Genomic DNA, 23186 nt, shown 5'->3' with positions numbered 1-23186 from the left:
CACTCCATCTCGTTGCCTTCCAGGTGGTCATACATGATGTGGAGGTCATCCGTATCAATGTATTCGCTCGGACTCATCTCTGTTTCCCCCAAACACGCATTTCCCTCTAAGACTTACCTCTGTTTCCTCTTCGCAGCATTGAGCCTATTGACGTGATCCTGGAAGCAATTCTCACACTCCACTTCGTAGCCTTCGAGAAGGTCATACAGGATGTGGAGCTCATCCGTATCAATGTATCCGCTCGGCTCCCCCTCGCACTCATCTCTGTTCCCCCCAAACACACATTTCTCCCTAAGACTCATTTCTCTTTCCTCTTCGCAGCATTGAGCCTATTGACTTGATCTTGGAAGCAATTCTCACACTCCATCTCGTTGCCTTCCAGGAGGTCGTACAGGATGTGGAGCTCATCCGTATCAATGTATCCGCTCCCCCTCCCACTCATCTCTGTTTCCCCTAAACATGCATTTCCCCCTAAGACTTACCTCTCTTTCCTCTTCGCAGCATTGAGCCTATTGACGTGATCCTGGAAGCAATTCTCACACTCGACTTCGTAGCCTTCGAGAAGGTCGTAAGGGATGCGGAGCTCGTCCGTATCGATGTACTCGCTCTCCCTCCAGGTTTGATCTTGGGGTAGGATGATGAACCACTCCTCAAAGTGGGCCATCTGAGGCAGTAGCATACGACACTCGGTCCAGTCCCTGACAGAGAGATGAAGACAGAGAATGATAGATGAGAGAGGGGTGAAGACACAAAAAATAATGAGAGGCAGATGAACAGAGAGAAAGAGAGACAAAGAGACGATGATGAGAGAAGATACAGTTATTAATAGTATCAGCTATGTGATCAAATACCAGATTTTAAATCTATGTTTCTAGGGAAAAATTGTTCATGTTTATTTTGATATGTTTACCAAAATAGAAACTAACCCCCTCAAAAATAACAATGAATTAATAATAAATAAATAAAAACCTAACTTTGGGTAGATAACAAATGTTGAGAATATATTCCCATCATGAAAGTGCATTTAATATATTCATTAGAAGCAATGATTGTAATAATTTTCAAGAATTTTGAGTTTTTCAGTATCATAGAATACTTCCTGATATTACTGAACAAGACTTGTTGGATTTTAATTTTTACACAATTTTTATTATACTATTCTTTAATAGGCTCATATAATGAAGGCCAGTTTTTTTTAGATTATGGTCTAACTGTGCTGAAATTATAAAAGCCTAAAACTCGTAACAACATTTTAAAAGCATATACATGTAGTTATTTATATGTCAACTGCCAGGGTTCCCAGCTTTTCAAGAAAACAAACTTCCCTGATTTTTTCCTGATGAAGTTTAAAAACTCCCTGATAATTATTTAAACCTATTCCCAGTTTCGCATGTTTTATAAGTTGTTGCAGTGAATTACTTGTATTTTGTATTTCAGTATTTCAGTATAAAAATAATGTAAAACTAATTAGTACCACCATATCCAGTCATTCAATGGATGTTGTTTTGATATGCAACAAAATATAACAGAGTCTGACTGACTACCGTGCTTTCGACTTTTGGGCCGATCAAAATTCCCTGATATTTCCCTCATTTGAGGCATTTTTCCCTGATATGAGGTATTTTTATATCAAATTCCCTGATATTTCCTTGACTGGAAAAAAGTACATTGTAAAATGATTTTCCCTGAATTCCCTGATGGGCTGGGAACCCTGAACTGTGCTCTTTTCTGATGTTTTATGAAAAGTGAGGAAAACTAATTCAGGTTCCTAGACAATTATGAATGAATAATATGAAAATTTAGTTAATGAATAGAGCCTGTATGTCACAGTTGACTTTCCATAACTAAATCATAACCCTTAGACCTGGGACCAATCTATCAGAGAGTTATGAATGATCAATCAACATCAACTATATCGAAATCCATCAATGATGTCATAATTTTTTCGACAAAAGATTTGCGCAATGTCCTTTATAAACAAAGAGAAGCACACTGAATTCTCAAAGAAATTATGAACATGTATCATGAATATACATCATATCTAGAAAATATTACGAACAAACATGCATTTCAGATGTTGATGTTGCTGGCTTTCCATAGTTGTGGTTGATCGGATCAATCGCAACTCTTTGTAAGACAGGGCCCAGAGTTTAAAAAAACCCAAGTTCAGAATACGAGCCAAAGAATACAATCTGACAAGGAAATTGAAGACAAACTTAACAGGAACCAGAAGTTTAAACAGAATAATATTTTTCTTAATTGTTGTCTCAAAATGAACTCTATTTAAAAGTATTTCAAACTGGGTGATGCTTGAAGGTTTGCATGGTGAACAATTGAAGAAGTGGTTTACGGTATACACCATGGGGCCCATCTTACAAAGAGTTGTGATTGATCCGATCAATCGCAACTATGGAAAGCCAGCAAAGTCAACATATAAAATGCATGTTTGTTCAAAAAAAATTCTAGTTATGAATGTATCATAAATTCATTGATTTCTTGACAATTTGATGTGTTCTCCTTTGTTTAAAAAGGAAATTTTGCAAATTTCCTGTAGAAAAGAATTATGACACTGATGGATTTCCATAGAGTTACGATGTAACTCTTTGTAGGACGGGGCCCATGTGTAAAGTCCTGAAAAGACCGAAACAAAAGTGAACAGAGATGGAAGAGAAATCGGAAAGACAAGAAAGTGGAGGTTTGAAAGTAGACTATTCTTTTTGGAATGAGAGTAGTCCTTAAAAGGACTGTAAACCGGAAGGAGTGGAAAGCTTGATCACAAGGCTTCAGTAGAAGGCTCAAGCCTCTCACCCTACTGTACCTACTACATGTACTCAGCTTTCTACTCCTTCTGATAACCTAATTTACAGTCCTTTTAAGGACTATACTCATTTCGAAAGAATACTCTACTTCCCAACCTCTACTTTCCCACCTTACCGTTTCACTTCTACATGTATCTCTATCCACCTTTTCTACCAAATGATATCAAGACATAAGATTTTCAGATTTTCATTATCAACTCGAACGTTCATATTAATTTCAGTTTACTATCAGAATACTTTAAATCTAAAAATGAAAACCTACATGTACATGTGTCATTTCAGAGTGCTACATGTATATCAATTTGGTATAATATCATCATCTTTAGTACATGAGGGCAGGGAATAGTTACATGGGGGCAGGGGCTTCAACCCTGAGTTTAACACTATACCCTACCCTTAACCTAACCCTTAACTTTAATACAACCCTATGGCAACCCTAACCCTACATCTTAGACAAAATTACAAGTTGCAGGAGAAAATGTTGTGTCACCTGAAAGGTAGCCCCTGAAAACGAAAAAGTCATGTTTTTCCAGCATCAGGACAATAGTCCACATTATATCCCTAGTTATAGGAGGAAAGCTATGGCTGACAAGGAAGTGTGTGCTCACACTGTAGAAACAATCTTATAGTTTTGTTATAAAGACAACTTGTCCTGGTGTAAACATCAGTCAAGAGTGTATTTCCTATCTAAGTGTTTTCATGTCTCAAGATGATATTAAAGTGGTATGCAAAACTGATATTTGAGTATTACACTTCCTCATATGATGAAATAATCAATTAAATACAAGTTAAAAGTCAGGTGGGTAGTTATTGGCATGATATCATATAGTCAATTGGTTTTTAAAGATAAAATAGGTTCTCGGTCCGGTTTTATAAAAGCGTGATTTATAATATGCATTTCTATAAACAAACTTTACTATCAGCCAATCAGAATGATTTCAGTAGCTTATAGCTGTTATTGTTAAATTGTTATTTTAACAGGTTTATGAAATGGATGGATTAGTGAAGGAATTTGTCTTAAAGTGGTTTGTAGCATAGTGGTTTGGATATGCTGAAATTCACATGGACTAACAAAAAAGAGGATGTGAGGGACTACACTAGAGACCGATTCATTATTCATTATTACAGTTCCACATACTGTGTAATTTTATTGATGCTTTGAGATCTCAAAGAAATCAGTGAAACCAAAAACAATCATTATTAGTTTTAAGACCTTTATAATATTTGAACATCTATGAAGTTATGTTTGTGATAAATCAATGAATTTATGAGACACATTTCATTTTTCGTATTTTATCCATCAACGTGCCAACACAATACTAATAAGCATGGTTTATTGACATGCATTATTCTTTTATTTTCATGTGATTTTCACTCTATTTTTATAATTCAAATATTTGGGCATTAAAACAATTGAGTTTTCTGTGGATTTCTCGAAAATCCATATTTTGACTGAATTTTTTGAATTTCTGTTAGCTTTGCGTAACTGGGGTCACAAGATTTCATATAAAAATATTCAATCCGAAAATAAAGCTATGACAGGGGCTCTCTTGCAAATTACAAGCAAATAAAACTCAACACCCCTACATATTATAATGGAATGATCTCCTCTACACAGCAACTGCTTCACAAGCAGGCATAGTCCATTAAGACTATAGGGAGGACCCCCCCCCCTCCCCCCTAACTAAAATTAAACTAAATATCCCTACAATTCTAATGGAATGGTCTCCTCTACACTCCAACTGCTTAAAAAGCAGGAATATTCCATTGTGACTCAAGGGAGGAGTGGGATTACCCTTCACAGAATAACAACCCTTTACCCCACATAATGTATTTTCCCACCAAGGTCATGTTTCTAGATTACAATAAAAACAAGCAATTGCCTCCCTAAAATCTACATTTAATTTTGAACATTTTTTTCCAGGAACTATTCTTTCTCCAGAACAAAAATAAAGTTGAGACTCTTCAAAATATAAATCCAAAATCTTGACTCCTTGTTTCAATTTCCAGATGATTGATTACCGTCCAGGAGCATTGAAGTGGTTTATGGTCAATAAAAACTAATGGATTAATGTTGAGCATATCATATTGCTCACTTCAAGATAAATCATAACTGTTTCACTCTCAACCGCATTCACAGTGATTTGACTGTTTAAAAGGTGTTAATTTGGTATAAAATTATCTGTGGGGTTTTTGTGGTGTAGCATGGAAAATGGTACTTCAGCTTTGATGTCAAATATTCCTTCCATGCTTTTGTTGAGAACCAGCCATCCTAAACCCAGCGCACACTATGTGATGAGATTGCACCGAGATATGATCGCTACTAGTTGCCAAGCGAGTCTTAGTGCAATCGCAGGCCACGCATTGCAACAGCTCTGCAGCACTCTGCTTCTCATGGTGCCTCATCTTTGGCGAGTATGTTGTCTGCGCTGGAGCAGTGCAGAAAATTGGCCATGACATCATCATCTAGGACAAATCTGATTGGCTGGAATAAGCAAAATCGCAGAGAAATCGCAGCAAGATCTGACATGCCAAAAGTCTGAGATCTGGTCTGCAATCCTACTGCAACAAAGCCGGTCACAGTTGCAGCGCGTTGTAGGTTGACGCACACTCTGTGACTTTGTTGCAATCAGACTTGGTGCGATCGCGTTGCATAGTGTGTGCAGGGCTTCAGTGTAAGAATGGATGATGTTCGTCCTCCGCTAGCGAAGACAACCACAATATCCCTGTGGGTTCAAAGATTACTAAATAGACCAATCTTTGCCCAAAAAATCTGGTAGAGTGGGCAAACAAAAGGCGGCAGTGGGGCAGGCACAGCGGTGGTACTTGCTCTGTCTTTTCGACACTGCCGTTTTTGTTCTAGCTTGCCCACACGTCTTGACTCCTAGCCCGACATACCAGCCCTTACCATGGTGCACCAGGCAGAACGGTCCTTGGTTAATTCCTTCCAGGTGTCAGGGTTTATGCCACATCACTTTAGGGAAATTTTTAGATAGTCTTTAACGCACTTCCTCTGACCACAAAAAGAGCACTTGGAGAAAGGTACATGTTGCGGATTACAGCAAGGATTAGTGGGGTTTTGATTGTGGTTGAGTAGTGGTTTTTATTCAAACACAACATCACCTCCTGTCATTAATAGACCCACCAGGATCTTGCCCCAAAGAGATTCTATCGTTATGCAGTGTCTGCCATTCATGAAGGTAAATCTGTCTATTGTTTCTGAAGTGCAGTTCATCATCTCTTTCACCACACACACCAAAAATCACTACTACTTCCTTTAAATCACAACAAAGCCCACAGATTTTTGCTGGACTAAATGAATACTTTTCAAACATTAAACCACTATGGTCTTGAATAAATAATAATAGCTAGTTTTTCTATAGCACTTTTCCCGTAATGGCCCAAAGCGCTTTACAGCATGTTATTACCCCGGTCATTGGATTCATTTCAATCCCGCACGAAAAGTGCACAATTTCCACTCTCTGGGGAGCATTCCTTGCATTCATCGCAGCCTTATAATGGATCGATGATCACTGATTACTAGGGTCCAGTGGATTAGTCTCCCAACTTTTAAACATAGGGTTATGGGTTCAAATCCCAGCCAAGGCATAATTTCCTTCAGCAAAGAAATTGATCCACAGATTTGCCCGATTTGAGGCCCTGACAATTTCACATTCCAGGCTTTATATCATACAGCGTACAGTGTATTGTGGGGACGTCGTGGTCATGACTCTCATCTATCAATGTGAGGGACGTGGGTTCGAATCCCAGCCATGTCCTAAGTTCCTTCAGCAAGAAATTGATCCCTACTGTGCTGCACTCAACCCAGGTGAGGTACATGTAAATGGGTACCTGGCAGGAATTCGTTCCATGAAATGCTGAGCATTTATTGTACAGTGCCTTTTTCGTAGAGACTTCTGATAAATAGGTACTATTAGGCACTATGTAAACACATTAAATTCCCTTTATCCTATCTCGAAAGTAATTTGGTTTCAATTCAAGCGGTTACTAGAGGTTATTAAACTATTAATATTACTCATTGTGTGGGAAGATGACAGCATGTGTTAAATAGGGGGCTTGGGGAGGAGGGAACGACCAAGATAGGTTTTCCTTATGCTTTCTGTGAAGAATGCGCATTTTGAAATACTATAAATGCTCATCATAAAAGCACTTCAACAGAGTAAATTCCAGTAAGTTTTACTCATAGGCCCGTATTCTGAAGTCGGGTTTAACTTAAACTCAGGTTTAAAGTTGTGGTTTAAGTATGGCGAGCCAATTGTTACATAAATCACTAACAGTAGAGATATCATATTTCAGCTCATTTGGCTCATTCATAATTGTCTAGGAAGTATAAAAAGATTATTGGCTTCACCATCGATGAATCAGGACAGAGCACAGTAAACATAAGAAACATACAACTTAATAACAAATTTGATACTTTTGGCTTCCCATACTTAAACCACAACTTTAAACCTGAGTTTAACTTAAACCCGACTTCAGAATACGGGCCATAGCGTTTAAAAAGTTACAACAACTGAAGGCCACCGCACACCTTACGACTGTTCCCGATCCGATTTTGGAACAAATCACATTTTGCTAATTTTCTGAGAATATGAATGGAACATATCATTTTATTAGAGGTTGAAATTAATTGAAAGAATACTAATATAACCACTTTGAATGATTGCAAGCCTTTATTTTGGAGTAAAGGCCAATTTAGTTTCAAATCGTAGCCAATCGTACGATTGCTATGACGTCATTACGACTAGATATTAAATTTGCTTTTATTCTAAGAAGGATGATAGCTTAGTCACAGATTTGAACATAGGTATTCGTATAATGATTTCGAACATTACACAGTAAGATATTCCAGGTCTCAATATTAGCATCAAATGCTACTACGTGTTATTCAAAATCGGGTCGCAGACCGATCGTAAGGTGTGCGGTGGCCTTAAAAGCCCCATACATGTAAGTGCTGTAACAAATAATAATTAAGTGCTCAATGCTGCACCTTGAGTACTCTACAGAGTGGATTTGGCGCTTTACAAGTCACATTATTATTATTATTATCATTATTAATAACGGTATATTTAGCCAGGGTGGCCACTTCAGTTCCGAAAAATGTTCTCCAAGCGGGCCCTGCTATCATTAATACCCCGGCTTTATCTTGGCTAACAAGGCGTTCAAGCATTCAAGGAATTTCTTTCTACCAGGTACCCAATTACCCATTCATATTAACAGGGTTGAAAGCAGCACAATGAGGGTAAATTTCTTGCTGAAGGAAAACACGCCATGGCTAGGATTTGAACCCGCGTCCCTCATATTGAAAGATGAGTCATGACCACTAGACCATGACACCCCCAAAATACACTGTATGCTGTATAATATAAAGCCTAAAATGTGAAATTGTCAGAGCCTCAAATCGGGGTAAAGCAGGATGACTGGCATCACTTTAATAGTACTCTTTGATTTTTTCTTTTCTCAAAGCTGCTACATTGGCCCAAAAGAATTTATGGTAGACTTTCAACAACAAAAAAAGAAGTATTATGTTATTTTGTTCTATTTAAACTCTGCATCCCTATAATTCTAAATGAACTGCTCTCCTTTACAATGCACCTAATTCAGAAGGAGGCATATTCCATTGTGGAGGCAGGGAGGAGTAGCCTTACCTTTCGTTTAAAAATCCACATCCCTACAATTCGAATGAACTGGTCTTGTCTACATTGCAAATACGTCAAAATTTGGCATATTCCATTGCTGCTATGGGGGGAGTAAGCTTACCTTCCACTGATGGACTTTAAATCTGGGAATGTACTCTCCAGCGCATCTGGAAGCCTTCCTAGGTAGAGTTTCATCTTATTCTGCTGGTGGTTTTGGCGAAGACGTTGCGTGTGCCGAGTGAAGTAGTTCTTCGCGTTCTTTGTGCCAATTAGTTCAACGACCTAAATTTTGGTGAAGAGATAATATGTGATTACATAAATGAGTTATTGTCAGTTATTTTACAATTAACACGATAATATCAGGATTGATATGACAAAGACTAGTGAAAAACGGTTCTTGGCCACGTGGGCTGAAGCTTTCATAGAAAAGGAATTGACCAGCCGAATTGTATGCATCTGTCAATCAAACAGTGCAATTTACAGTAAATATTACAGAAAATAAGAAATTGGAAGAAAAAAAAGGAGATGGGATGGAGTGGAGTGGAAGAGGGAGAGGAAGAGGAGCAGAAGACAAAAGGAAGAAGAAAAGAAGAAGAATAAGAAAAGAAGAAGAAGAAGGAGAAGGAGAAGGAGAGGAAAGAAGAAGAAAAGGAAGGAGGAGAGGAAGAAGAAGGAGAGGAAAGAAGAAGAAGAAAAAAAGAAGAAGAAGAAGAAAAGAAGAAGAAGAAGAAGAAAAGAAGAAGAAGAAGGATAAGAAAGAAGAACAAGAAGAAGAAGAAGGAGAGGGAGAAGGAGAAGAAAGAAGAAGGAGAAGAAAACGGAGAGGAAAACAAGGAAAAGGAAGAACTTTATTCTTTAAAAAAAAAAAACTACATGTATTAACAAGAAGATATAATGCACATACCATGATACTATTTTTATCAATGATGAGATTTTGTAATGTGAGAGTTTAATTCCTGTCAGAAATCGATTTTTTTTTTGCTGGTAGATGTCATCTAATCGGTCTGGAAATTCACGACCCAGAAAGTACACTCATCTATCATGTTACAGTATTGTAAATAATATGAATGAAATTATATAAACAGTACCCAAGGGGTGAACTTATATTGATATGATCGGATATAGAATTCTGAGAACAATAACATCAGACATTGGGTTTCCTTTTCTAAGAACAATGAAATTGGACATAACAATGGAGTACTATCAATGAATAATTAATGCACTCTGGCAAGGTATTTATGGTCTGGGCCCACTACTGTCACAAGGTTTTGAGATTTAATGGATGGCTAATTTTGTACGCTAGATTTTTATTGATACATTATATTGATAAATTGAACTGGTAAATTATCTATGGCCTACACCCATTATCACAAATATTGATCGGATGGCTGATTTTTATGCTTAATTGCATTGATCATCATGTTACGCACACCGTGGGGGGTGTTTCACAAAGATTTAAGTATGACTTCTTAAGTCGCACTTAAATGCCGACGCGTACATGATATGCGACGCGCGATCTTATTGATCAATACGCAGTAGTGCGCATCCTCTTGGTATGACCTGACCAATGCGGTCAAGCCTTTCATACCGCACGCAACTCGGTATTTAAGTGCGACTATAAGTCATACATGTACTTAAATCTTTGTGAAACACCCCCCTGGTGTTAAAGATGTTTCAGCATTGGGTACCGAACTTGAATTCAATTATCCTTTGTTCTATTATATTTCTACATCAGTGATCATCTACATTGTACCTTTAACATTGGTTTTGTAATAATTGAAAATATTTGTTTTTAATACACACAAAGTATGTAATTTCTTAACTTTGTAAAGGGCATAAAGGCCGTCTGCACCATCCCGAGTTTTCAAATTACCGTAAGTAACGGTGTATTAACCGCACCCGTGTATAAACCGCACCCCCAACTTTGGACTAAAAAAAAAAAAAAAAAAAAAAAAAAAAAAAAAAAAAAAAAAAAAATCCTCACATTTACATGCATATTTGAGGTACGAAGAAACAAAAACTAAGTTAAAGATTTCAAAGTATTCAAAGAGATTACCAGTATGCAGAAATCTGCTGTTCTTGATCAATTCATCTACAAATGTTAGCAAGAAAGAAAGGTCCCGCCAATATTGGCAATTTACACACTCACTCACCTCACAGTCACAGTGTAAACACACACAGCACTGCCTTTCTTGTACATGTACATTTCAAACTTCGATACGGTACCACTACCAGTACATCTTATCAAATTGTGATCTGTGTCTTTCACATTTCTTGCATCACAACCTCACAATCACTTTCAGAATTTGTCTAGCATTCGATGTCTTAGCATGAATTTTGGATACGGGATTACAGGAAGGTTCAAGAAACAAAGAAATTTGTATTTTTTCCAGTTGTTTGACGGCTTCGTGCCGTCTCTATCGTGCGTGGTGCACGGTGTACATGGTATCTTATGAAAATCAAACGGGAAAGAAAAAAATAAGCTGGCGCGAAACGGGACTTTGAGGGGTTAAATTAAATGAATAGCGCCAGCTTAAGTCGCACTAAAACCAAAATACAACGCAAGCTAGCTCTTGGCTCTCGCTCAGCTGTGACAAATTATTACCGAGAATGCTTGGCGTCTCTATGAACTTAGCCAGGGAACTTCGCTGCTTTGAATCGAGAATAAAGTCGAAATTAGTGTCATGAAGGTGGGTGCATTTGTTACGACAGTATTTGATCATAAGATCATAATAATCGCTACCCATTACCCGCGGCTCATACCCCTCTAAACGACATTGCACTGGGCGGCTACGGCCGGCCACTCGATGTGTTGTGAACTGGCAGACTTCTTACATGTTCGGGAGGGGCTACGCGGGCGGGCTCAGACCCGTCACCGTGTATAAACCGCACCCCCGACTTTTGCTTATATCCCGCCGAGAAAAAGGTGCGGTTAATACACCGTTACTTACGGTAGCGCGCTATTTCTGATCCGGCAAATTATCCCGATCAGAAAAATCTCGAGATTGTTTGCAGTGCAGACGCAATTATCGCGCTAGTTCGTAGGATTAATCTCGAGATTGCAATCCCAAGTCAACTCGGGTTTATTTGCAAAATAGCGCGCTATTTCACGAATTATCCCGCTAATTCGTCGGTGCAGACGCACTCGAGATTGGACTCGGGGTAATTTATTCATGACGTCAGTCCATAATGCAATTCACGTTCCACTTCCGCCTTGGTCAAAACATAAACACGTGCGAAAGTCAACTTTATACATGCGAATACATTATCGCGAATAGCGTTCATCAATTCCCCAATCAGCAACGATGGTGTCCCACCAGTGAAGGATAGTTGGGAGAGACCAGACCGATGGGGGAGGCGCTCATTATCGACGATGGTCATAGTAACATTGACAGCAGTGTCGTCTTATTCCTTCGCAAAATGTGAGCAAATAGCATTTCTTTCCCCCCTCTCTCTCTCTCTCTCTCTCTCTCTCTCTCTCTCTCTCTCTCTCTGTGTCGTTGCCTCCTTCTCCGCCATCGGGGCCATCATATCATTACTTCATCACTTCTCCACACGCTGAGCGCGGCTGAGCTGAGAGGATTGTTGCATAACACCGATCGAATTCGGCGAAAGTGCTAGTGAAATCGCGGGAAGTTATTCAAAAGCGCGGGCCGTTGAAACTCCAAGATCCGAAAGTGCGCATGCTCTGAATATTGGGCTTGTTGCCTCGCTCAAGCAGGAATCTCTCTTATTGCGATGGTGGAGACGGGGTTTCTTGAATCTCGAGATTAATCGCGAAGAGGGCTGATCGGGCTAAAATCTCGAGATTGAGCAAACTCGGGATGGTGCAGCACCGCCTATAGAGAGATTGCTGTCAACGATGCCCTTCATAAATCAACTTTCACTACTACAGATGGATTATTGTTATAAAAACGTAATAGGAAGAAGCTCATAAAAGCTTACCCACTAAAACAAAAGAACATGTAAATATATGTACCTGTTATAAACCGCATATTAAAGTGCTTTGGTTGCCCGTTATTGTACATGTAAGTTTCATATTTGTGGTAAGTACTGAGTCTCACTTTTCAAATGCAGTTTTTTGTTTATCATATCAGGGGGGGCGTTTCACAAAGCTGTTCGGAAGTTAAGAGTGACTTTCAGAACGACTGGTGATCCTTTCTTGTGGTAAATGATATTCAACTTTCAAATGATAATTGGTGATTATTTAACACGTAAGAAAGGATCACCAGTCGTGACTTTGGATGCATAGGTTCACTGTATTGATAATGAAAGTGGTATTCTGGTAGCTATGGTTTAGTACGACCCGGGTTAACGTAGGCCACACTTTTAAGGAGTGCCAATTGTTGACTCATTCACCAATTAAAATCATTGTTAGCCTGGTACAAAAAGTTGTAAAAAAATGAATAATTGAGAAGTGAAATGGGAAGAATATGAAAATACATAAATATAAACTTTAAGGAATGGAAACTTTTTAATTATCATGAATATGGAAAAAAAATTATCAAGCCCAGCATTCCATAGAAGTATGGTTCAAAATTCTAGTTTAGACTAGGGTTAATCATCAGAATACCACCTGGGATATGTTTTTTGAACGGCATTTAAACATATTGACCCGCATTCTGACGTCAGGTTTAAGTTAAGCTCAGGTTTAAAGTTGTGCTTTAAGTATAGATGGCCAATAGTGGCATAAATCTCTAACAGCAGAATTTCAATGTATCAGCTCCTTTTTCTCTCAAATCATTCTTAACTGTTTTGGAAGGATAATTAAGATAGCTTTCTTTACCATTCAGAAGTTTAAAAAAGAGCACAGTAAACATAAGAAACATACAATGTAAGGACAATTTTGACATTTTTGGCTTTCCATGATTTTAGCACAGTTAGACCAGGGTCTATTAAAGTTAAACCTGACTTCAGACTACGGGCCATTGACTCAGCCCTAGAATTAAGCATAATCAAGGCATGAAATCAACAAAAAACACAATTTCAAACCGCAGATTCAAAACTTCCTTGGTGAAATTGGGGCCAATGAAACAAATCAGTGAATAGATTTTTAGTTGTGCTGCTTAAAGAGTATATCTAACCTTTCGAAAGACATCCCTATTCTGGTATTGTTTCTTCCTTGACGTCCACAGATCATGGTAGTTGGTCACCTCGAGTTTCAGCATCGATTCATACTCATCCACTGCTCTCGTGATCAACTTCTGCCGCTGTTCGTTGCCAGCTGTGAACGGAAGCTCCTTTGGCCCACCCCGCTTGTCGATCTTGCTCGCGATGGTCGCGAACGCCAGATCTACATTGACTCCCTCCTGCGAAGACGTCTCGATGAGCGGGGCTTTGATCTTCATCGCGAAGGCCTTTGCGTCCCGCACGTACTGGTCCCAGGCCTCGTCATACTTGGCCGCGACGACGACGACTGGCCGCTTCGCCTTGTGGAGTTGACCTTGGAGTTTGGTGAGCCAATCAATTTGTTTCTCATGTCCCGGTGATCGTGAGACGTCGTAGATGATCAAGTATCCGTCCACGGGGAATTTTCCATCGGGGAGGATTTTTTGAGGGAAATTAGTTTCATCACCTTCAAGGAAAGGAAGATTTATAAAGATCAAATTTTTGATTTATAGAAATGCCTTTTTTCTCTCTCTTGCTATTCTTCTGGAGATGCAACAGACCTTTGTATAAATACACTTTGGGTAATGACAATTTGCCATGAAACCAGAAGTCTGCTTTAATTTCAAAAAGTCAAAATAAAAATGAATAGTTAATAATCTATTGAAAATATAGGCTATAGAGTAACACTAAAAAGACCAACTGTTTTACTTCCTCACTGAGGAACCTGACAATTAGCATCCATGATTTATTATGTCCATGGCCCCATGACTTTGTTTCAACCTTGATTTCCATATCCCAGAACAGGTGATTGTTTCACAGAGCTGCTTGTAAGTTACGAGCGACTTTACAAATGACTGGTGATCCTTTCTTAAAATCAAAACCAATTAAAATTTGCAATATATAATTTACCACAAGAAAGGATCACCAGTCGCTGACAAAGTCGCTCACAACTTACAAACAGCTTTATGAAACACCAACCTGTACTGGTTTATTTCCAATGGTCTAAAGCCAATTCGTCTAATTACGAACTCGTCTACTACCATTTGGTCTACCATCAGTTCGTCCTATATCCACATGGTCTAATTGCCATTTCGTCCACTCACCATTTTGTCTAATAACCAGTTGGTCCAATAGCCATTTAGTCCATAAACCAATTGGTATAATTTGGATAAGTGTTAATTGGGCAAAATGAATGAAAAGAAAATGGGTATTAGACCAACTGGTTATTAGACGAAATGGTAATAGACGAACTGGTGATTAGACAAAGTGATTATTTGACCTAATGGTTATTGGACCAAATGGTTGTTAGACGAAATGTTGATGGACGGAATGGCATTGGACTAAATGAAGGTAGACTACTTGATGAGTGGACGAGTTGGCAATAGACGAATCGGCAGTTTACCCCTGTACTTGACCAACTTTAGAGCCATTGTGCATTATTGTGCCTCCTTGTCCTTGAACACACATTATGTGACTGTCTATCAGGGATGTAGTCAAGGCCAGCCACAAGGTCACATTTTGAAGGCCTTCGCCTCGGGTCGAGTCATGTGTATAAAGTCTATGGTGTCAGTGTTTAAAGCTTTAGGCACCAGATATAATGTTTAAAGCTTTAAACACTGAACTCAAATCTTTTGAATATTAAAACACCAAATGTAAGTGCTTCAAGCTTAAACACTGAACTTCATTCTTTAAAACTCTGAACACTGAGCTTGAGTGTTTAAAGCTTGAAACAACAACATCAAGTGTATCAAGCTTAAAACACCAAACCTCAGTGTGTATTAAAGCTGTAACACAGAACTAAAAGTGTTTAAAGCTAGAAACAACAACATCAAGTGCATCAAGCTTAAAACACCAAACCTAAAGTGTGCAAAGCTTTAACACAGAACTAAAAGTGTTTAAAGTTTGAAACAACAACATCAAGTGTATCAAGCTTAAAACACCAAACCTAAGTGTGTAAAGCCTTAACACAGAACTAAAAGTGTTTAAAGCTTGAAGTCGCCCAATGTATAACACTTACCCACTTGATCTTTGCATATATACATGACCTTTTCTGCCGATTGAAGCTTGGTTACCGCAGCTCTTTTATAGTACGGATGAGTGTTTGACCCTCTCAAGGGTGAAAACGATGAATCGTCTATAAACTCAGTCTGTTCCACTACTCGGAATGTCATTGTATCACCATCATACTTCTTTGTGCATTCTCCTATAAAAGGCAAATAAAAAGACATCAAAATGTAAGGATACAAAATTCAATTTGCTTTTGAGCAGTTTTAACCATTTTTCATTTTTAGGAGACACTATTGACATTTCTCTTGAGTACTATCAATCACACTTAGAATAAATTAAAAAGAAAGAAAACTAATGTATATTTACTGAAAAATTGAAATAATCAAGAATACAGTAAAAATGTTGCTATTTCGCAAAATACACCAGCATGAACTCTAAATTGGCAATCTGATGAAAAATGTAGAAAAATAAGAGTTTAAAAATTCAAATTGGCATTTGTTAAATATTTTGACTCACAGTACATTTGTTGTTCAAAGCACTGTATGAAAATAAATACAAAAATTAATGATTGTATCCAATTTTAAAAGATTAGTTTTAACCTAAGAATAAAAGAAGAAATTTATCGACTCACCCCAGTAGAGAAAGTGGTCATTGTTCACGATGCGCCCGCTGAAATCGCTTGAACTGATGACGGAGATGTGGTCTGTAAAATACTTGTCCTGATGGGGATTCATGAAGCGGTTGCAGAGGCAAGATTTGCCGACTCCCGTAGCACCACGCTCGGTCTCTGTCCCCGACATCCCGACCACGGCTATGTGGTAAATCTTCTCTGGTTTCTGGCGCGCCATTGTCCTCTTTTCGTTCTCAGCGGTTCAATCTCAGATGCTCTGCATCAAGGGTCGGTGTGGTAACGGGAAGGGTTTCACAACGACTTCAAGAACATAATCAAGGGTTCTCTCTGATCCTTCGGGTGTCCTAAATGTCTTCAGATGTCCTTGATGTCTTCAGGTTTACTAGAGGACTTCAGGTGTCCTAGCTGATTCCAGGTGTCCTAACTGATTTCAGGTGTCCTAGATGTCTGGAGTGCACCTCTTCAAAGTCAACAAGGATATCTGTACTGAGGTTGCCTGATGGAAACACACATGAAATACACTGCTATTTCAATCTGTACAGTACTCCCGGTAAAGAGGTATGCAGTATGTGTTCAAGTTTTTTTCAGGCGAAATGCAAGCTTAAACACTGAATCAACGCAGGATGTAGCACTCTAACAATCTATCTCTTGATGCTTAAAATGATATCGCCTATTCCGTCCATCAACTGTTGGCAAGTCAACATAAGGAAATCAAACTGAATGTTACACAAACACCTCCAGGAATACGTTCCAAGCCAAATTTGTAGTGCTAGTCGAGTAGCTCTACGTGATCATTTTCGCAGGTTACCAGAGATTGGATGGACGATGCACTCGCATAGGAATGTTGCCAATTTAAGGATGTGGAATAATCAAAGGATTTGCCTCTTGACCATAGAAAACTGGAACAATCTGGGTAAAAAAAAGAGAAAAAAGAAAGATGATTACTATCAATAAATCCAGTATCAAATTTGCATTTAAATGTTTCTTTTTTCTTGTCATCTAATATTCAAAATAAGAAATCACATCTGTTCTTGCATATTAATCAAAACTTTTTAAAGGATGTCTGGACCATATTTTGAAGTCCTGACTATGGTATACAAACGTGTCAAAATACACTTTGAATCATTCTCATGAAAACGTACATGTACAGTACTTGGTGGAGCGATGGGCTTCAAGGTGATCTTTTCAGGATCAGAAATATTCCCATATTAAAAAGAATACATGGTGTACCATGAAGTCTATAGAATAGAATTGATCATCCATACTAAATCATAAACATTATTATTTGATCTGAATCAAGGAGAGTGTGCCCCTCCCCCCACAAAAAAAAAGATTTATCGTTTTCTGCAAACAGTGTGCTTAGAATAATTTTCTTGCTACATGTACAGTATTTGCAAACCACACTTTTCATTTTGGTTTCATTATAAACAAATGATGTAATTACCAACGCCCCTTTGTAAATTGGAATATCAAAACCTATTTTCAATGTAAACAATAATGATGAGTAATCCAATGCATGTAAAGGCTGTGTTTTAAATACCTCCAATATTAAATCATTGTACATTGTTTGCTTAAAATAGCAAAAAAACATTTTTTTTTCTTTCCTTCCTTCCTTGTTCGATTGAACCGACTCTTCGTTACCATTTTCAACACGTCTGCCTTGACTCATGGTCCATGCTTGACTCTACACGGTTGAAAAGACTTTCATTCTTTTATGCTTTTCAGACTAACACTGAGCCCCGTCTTACAAAGAGTTGCGATTGATCTGATCAATCGCAACTATGGACGGCCAGCAACATCCAACATGGATTATGCATGTTTGTTAAAAATATTGTTAACTATGACGGATACTCATGCATTCATTGTTTTCTTGAAAATTCACTTTGCTTCTCTTCGTTTTATACAAAGGACATTGTGCCAAGTTCCTATAGAAAAAATTATGACAGTGATGGATTTCCATAGAGTTACAATTGATTGGATCAATCATAACTCTTTGTAAGACCGGGTCCTGAACTGTTCCAAACCAAAACTATCCTTTATATTATCTTCTCTTTCTTAATGGAGGAGGAGGAGGAGGGAGTCAGACTGTCTTTCTCAACCCCACACTATTTACCGAGATCTGAGATCCTCCACTAGAGTTAAGGGTCTGAATGTGCAGCCTATTAATGCCTTGTGTGCTGAAGGCCCTCTCGCGCAAGCTTTGTATGTGCTAGCCTTTGCGTGGAGAGGCACTTTTTAATAAAAGTTACAATCAGGGTCTGTGCCTGTAGACTAATTACTCAGTCACAATTTGCTCTACAGCGGTGGTACTGAGGTCGAAAACAGCTGTTTTATTCATTTTTATTCACACCACGCATATGCAGCTGGTGCAAAAAATGTTAAAACGGCTGTTTTCGACTCGCCGTAGAGCAAATGTGACCGGGCTATAAGCAACGCTCATGATGAATAATCATGGTGCATGGTTGGGTCTGGAGTGGCAAGACTAGCAACCTCATTAAGTGAATGAATTGGCTTAGGGGTATAAACCCTTATCAGCCTTAGGAGCATATGTAAGATGACACCAACATATACATCAGTGTCAGGACAGATGGGTAATGCATTAATAACCTCCAAGATTGCTCCCTCCTCAAAAATAATAGCAAAATGGAAATCATATCAGGTAAAATTCGTTTTTTAGAGCATTCTCTGGCAGTTTTAGAAACGTTTATCAGAAATCTGCATCAATCTAGAATACTCTTTCACAAGGTGGCAAGGTGGGTGTTTCATAAAGTTGTTCGTAAGTTAAAGGAGAATGAAACTCTTGGAGAAAGTTAGCTTTTGTGAAAGCAGAAAAATCAAAGAATAAGATCAACAAAAGTTTGAGTAAAATAGGACTAGCAATAGAAGAGTTATGAGCATTTGAATGTCGAGATCACTAATGCTATGGAGATCCTCCCATTGGCAATGCGACCAAGATCTATGATGTCACAGATGAACAACTCTCCCCTTTTGGACACTGAAAATATACCCCAAAATATATCTTTTTGCTCATTCTAATCATATGACAAACGATTCATCAATGATATAATGTTGTGAAACCTCTGTACTTGTCCTCTCATAAAGAGAACACCTCACCTTGTGATAGAATCTATAAAAGTGAGAATATAAGTGAAATAAGTACTAAAGTAATGAGGGAGTTGTACGTGTGTGACATCACAGATCTTGGTCGCATTGCCAATGGGAGGATCTACATAGCATTAGTGATCTCAACATTCATATGCTCATAACTTTCTTATTATTCATTCAATCTTCCTCAAACTTTCAACAATATGTTTCTTTGATTTTTCTCTTTGATATGGATTCAGCTGGTTTCAAGGGTTTCATTCTCCTTTAAGAGCGACTTTAAGAGTGACTGGTGAAACTATTGTTTATTATATTTTCAAACATTGTTTTAATAGAAATACACAAATGTCAGATCCATACATTTTCTATCATTAATATGTCACCACTGAAAAAAAAGTGTTATCTAAAATGTTTTTGTTGTAAAGTAACTACATGTAGCACAAATATGAAATGTTTTGTCAAGTTTTTATTTTTGTTTGTCTAAAATATGAAGATGTTTGGGGAAATTGACACCTAAATTTTGTTTAGCTCCTGATGACAAAGCAAAAGGGGCATGATATACTCATTTGTTTGATATCACATTTATAGTCATGTTAGCACAAATATTATATAACATACAGTAAATTTTAGGAAATTTGGCAAGTGTCAACTTTTCTTTGAATTTCCTGGGTGTATGTAAACTTCTGGCCTCAACTGTATGAAGGCCTACAGGTATAAGTACATACAGGTTTACATGTTATTTCAAAGTTGAAATCCATTCATGAAAACCTTTCGGCAAGTTCGTAGTCCTGAAAATGTCTATTGGTATGTAACAGTAGCTCCAAATATGCAGTGTTCTGACTGATAGAGCAGTCACCATGTACATGTAATACTGTTCATTTGTGCAATCCTCCCATGAATATTGCACAAATCGGAAATAAAAGGGATTGGCATTTAAAGTACATGTATAAACACAGCCGTATCCAAGAATCAAGAAAATAACACAGGTATAAACTGTGCATTAAAATCATGTATGAACACAGCCATATCCAAGAATCAAGAAAATAACACAGGGAGAGTGCAGTAAAGTTCATGTATGAACACCTAAATATCCAAGAATCAGGAACATAAGACAAGGAACTGTACATTATTAAAAGTTCATGTACAGTATGAAAGAACAAACCATATCGAAGAATTAAGAATATAACACAGAACACAGCCATGTCCAAGAATCAAGAAAAGAGTGCATTAAAGTTCATGTACATGTATGAACACACCCATATTGAAGAATCAAGAAAATACATTAACAAAGGGAAATGTGCATTAAAATTCATGTATGAATACACCCATGTCCAAAAATAAATATGAAAAATACACATGGAATTGTGCATGCGTTTCTCTAGCAAGATGCTAAACTCATTAATGAGATCCTCCGCTTCAAGAAGTATGGGTGTCACTTCCAGATGAAAGGGGTCTAAATGGCGGGATAATTTATCAAAATAATCGGTAAGAATTGGAGGCTTTTAGCGTGGAATGATGATTTGTCAACCCGATGGAATATAATTCAATCATCTCTAGCTCTACAGATGAAAAATAGATAGAGGATTCATATTGATCTCTCAGGTAATATAAGGGGGACAGTGTCTTCTGCTTGGTCCTGTCTTATTCAACTGTATGAAAAGCCATAAATGTCATAATTTCTTCCTACAGTGTGTACACAAGAAATAGGCACTTTAGTAAACATAGACACCGTTCTCATTACAATCCTAAAACTAGTTTAGTGGAAACCGGTTCAGAAAATCGGTTGGGAAGATCGCTTTGCTAGCGTTCCCATTTGATCACCCTTACATGTATGTGGTTTCCAAAACCCACTTCATGTAGCAGTCTTGTTGCTACGGGAACTCTCTCAGTGGGGTGACGTGATTCCCGCAAAATTTGAAACCGCAGCATAGACATTCAACACATAGTATGTGGAGTAGCGGGCACAAAATGTGCAAAGATTGCTTCCTGAAGATGTGTCCTCACTTACGCTAAAACCAGTTGAACAATGCAAAACGAACTTGAAAACTACATCGCGAGGTGGTTTTCTGAACCAGTTTTAGAAGATTGCTTCCAAGACCGATGCGACTGTTCTCATTACACGTTAAACTAGTTTCCAGTAAATTAGTTTTAGGATGTTAATGAAAACGGGGTCATAAAGTGGATCATACTGAATTGTCATGACAGTGAATAATAATAAGATAGGTATATTTACCCAGGGTAGCCACTTCAGTTTCGAAAACTGTTCTACCAGCGGGCCCTGCTATTATCATTACCCCGGCTTTAGCTGAGCTGCCTAGGCGCTCAAGCATTGACGGAATTTCTCCCTACCGAGTACCCATTCACCTCACCTGGGTTGAGTGCAGCACAATGTGGATGAGATTCTTGCTGAAGGAAATTACGCCATGGCTGGGATTCGAACCCACGACCCTCTGTTTCGAAGTCAGAAGACTAATCCACTGGGCCAAAACGCTCCACAGTGAATGATGAACACATATACATATCTTGAAAACAGTTTGAAAAACATGCAGTTTAGAGGTAGCATTGTTGGCTTTCCATAGTTGCTGTTGATCTCATAGATTATAACTCTTTGTGAGACAGGGTCTTCTGATCTTTGTCTCTTTCAAAATGCCACACCTGACACACAATCTAAGCAGCAATGAGAGTATGCAAAATACAGTAGTGTTGCTTTCAGATGGACTAGAAAAGAAATGACAATACCAGGCATTCTCTTATTAGGAAATTCACCCTGATCTATGCCCTACAGAAATTGGTAATTTTGCCAATGCAATAAAAAATCAAATATTTGAAATGATAAAATATGAAAGAAATATCACCATCAACTCCCTAATTTACATACATGTAGGTCCTACATATTTCATCAAATCTTGTGAAACTTCAAAATCCTATAGCTTTTTACATGTACATTTGATATCAATCAATTACTGGTCAGCATTCATGTATTGACTATGTGGTACTTTTTTATAGGCAATTTTGCAAATCAACTTGTTGTGGGGGTCTTTTTGGCTTTTACAATAATTTTGACTACAATTCTTCAAGAATACAACTGGATAATTCCTTTCCTGGCTACATACAGGAAAAAAAATCCTGAAAAAAAAATATAGGCCTAAACACACACAAGCAACAACAGTGAAAAAGAAAATTCAAACACCAACAAAATTGGCAGTTATTACAACCAAAACATTCCTTTTAGTTTCAGTTTGATGTTTCACTTGCAAATAACAATCAGGAAACAAATCTTAATTTCAAAGAAACAATATCATAATAATACATAATTTCTAACAAACAAGTAGCAGACATTGATTGCGTGCACATAACACTGTACTTGTATGTTGTACATTCCATTTATATATTGACTGAACTTTGAAGTCCTCTATAAAAAGCTTCTACTGGGAAAACCAGATTTTCATTCAATTTTCCAGGCAAAAAGCCCCTGTTAATACCCCTCATGTGTTTTGAATTGTCGTTTCCTGAATAGGTTCCTCCCCACAGGGGCAAGACACAATCTCCGGGTTTGCGTAGGCACTGAGCTAAATTGAATTACTGTCAAAATAAATAATGTAAAGTACATTTTGGGGCTTCATGGGGAAAGGAAGGATGTAACTTGTACATTACATACTGTATGTCATGGCTCAATAATATCTTAATTTCCTCGTCAAAATATTTTCTCTTGCTCTGATTTCATATTACTGTGCTTTACAGAAAGGGCAGTGAACTGTTAACGCTTAAAATTCCTATTACCACTACCAGAATTAGAGCAAGTGAGATCAGGTACCCAGCATGCATCAGGATCCTTTTGGCAACCACTTTTCTGGGTCT

At 38.0% G+C, this 23186-nt stretch overlaps 1 protein-coding gene across 15 annotated transcripts in view; it reads right to left on the bottom strand.

The window, feature by feature from the left end:
* The window catches only part of LOC129263667 (rho GTPase-activating protein 5-like), a 115760-nt gene extending 98625 nt beyond the window's left edge, over positions 1-17135 (bottom strand). For all 15 annotated transcript variants that reach the window (XM_064101205.1, XM_064101204.1, XM_064101211.1 and 12 more), the window contains exons 1-5: positions 16227-17135; positions 15606-15791; positions 13564-14054; positions 8601-8761; positions 483-698 (exon numbers count right to left, since the gene is read on the bottom strand). In XM_064101205.1, coding sequence (XP_063957275.1) covers positions 483-698; positions 8601-8761; positions 13564-14054; positions 15606-15791; positions 16227-16443 — 1271 coding nt within the window. In that variant the 5' untranslated portion in view covers positions 16444-17135. The remainder of the gene's footprint in view (positions 1-482; positions 699-8600; positions 8762-13563; positions 14055-15605; positions 15792-16226) is intronic.
* Between the last annotated feature and the right edge of the window lie 6051 nt (positions 17136-23186).

This window comes from Lytechinus pictus, chromosome 6 (genome assembly GCF_037042905.1).
Source record: "Lytechinus pictus isolate F3 Inbred chromosome 6, Lp3.0, whole genome shotgun sequence".
Taxonomy (NCBI): domain Eukaryota; kingdom Metazoa; phylum Echinodermata; class Echinoidea; order Temnopleuroida; family Toxopneustidae; genus Lytechinus; species Lytechinus pictus.
This window is presented reverse-complemented; position numbering and strand designations above follow the sequence as displayed.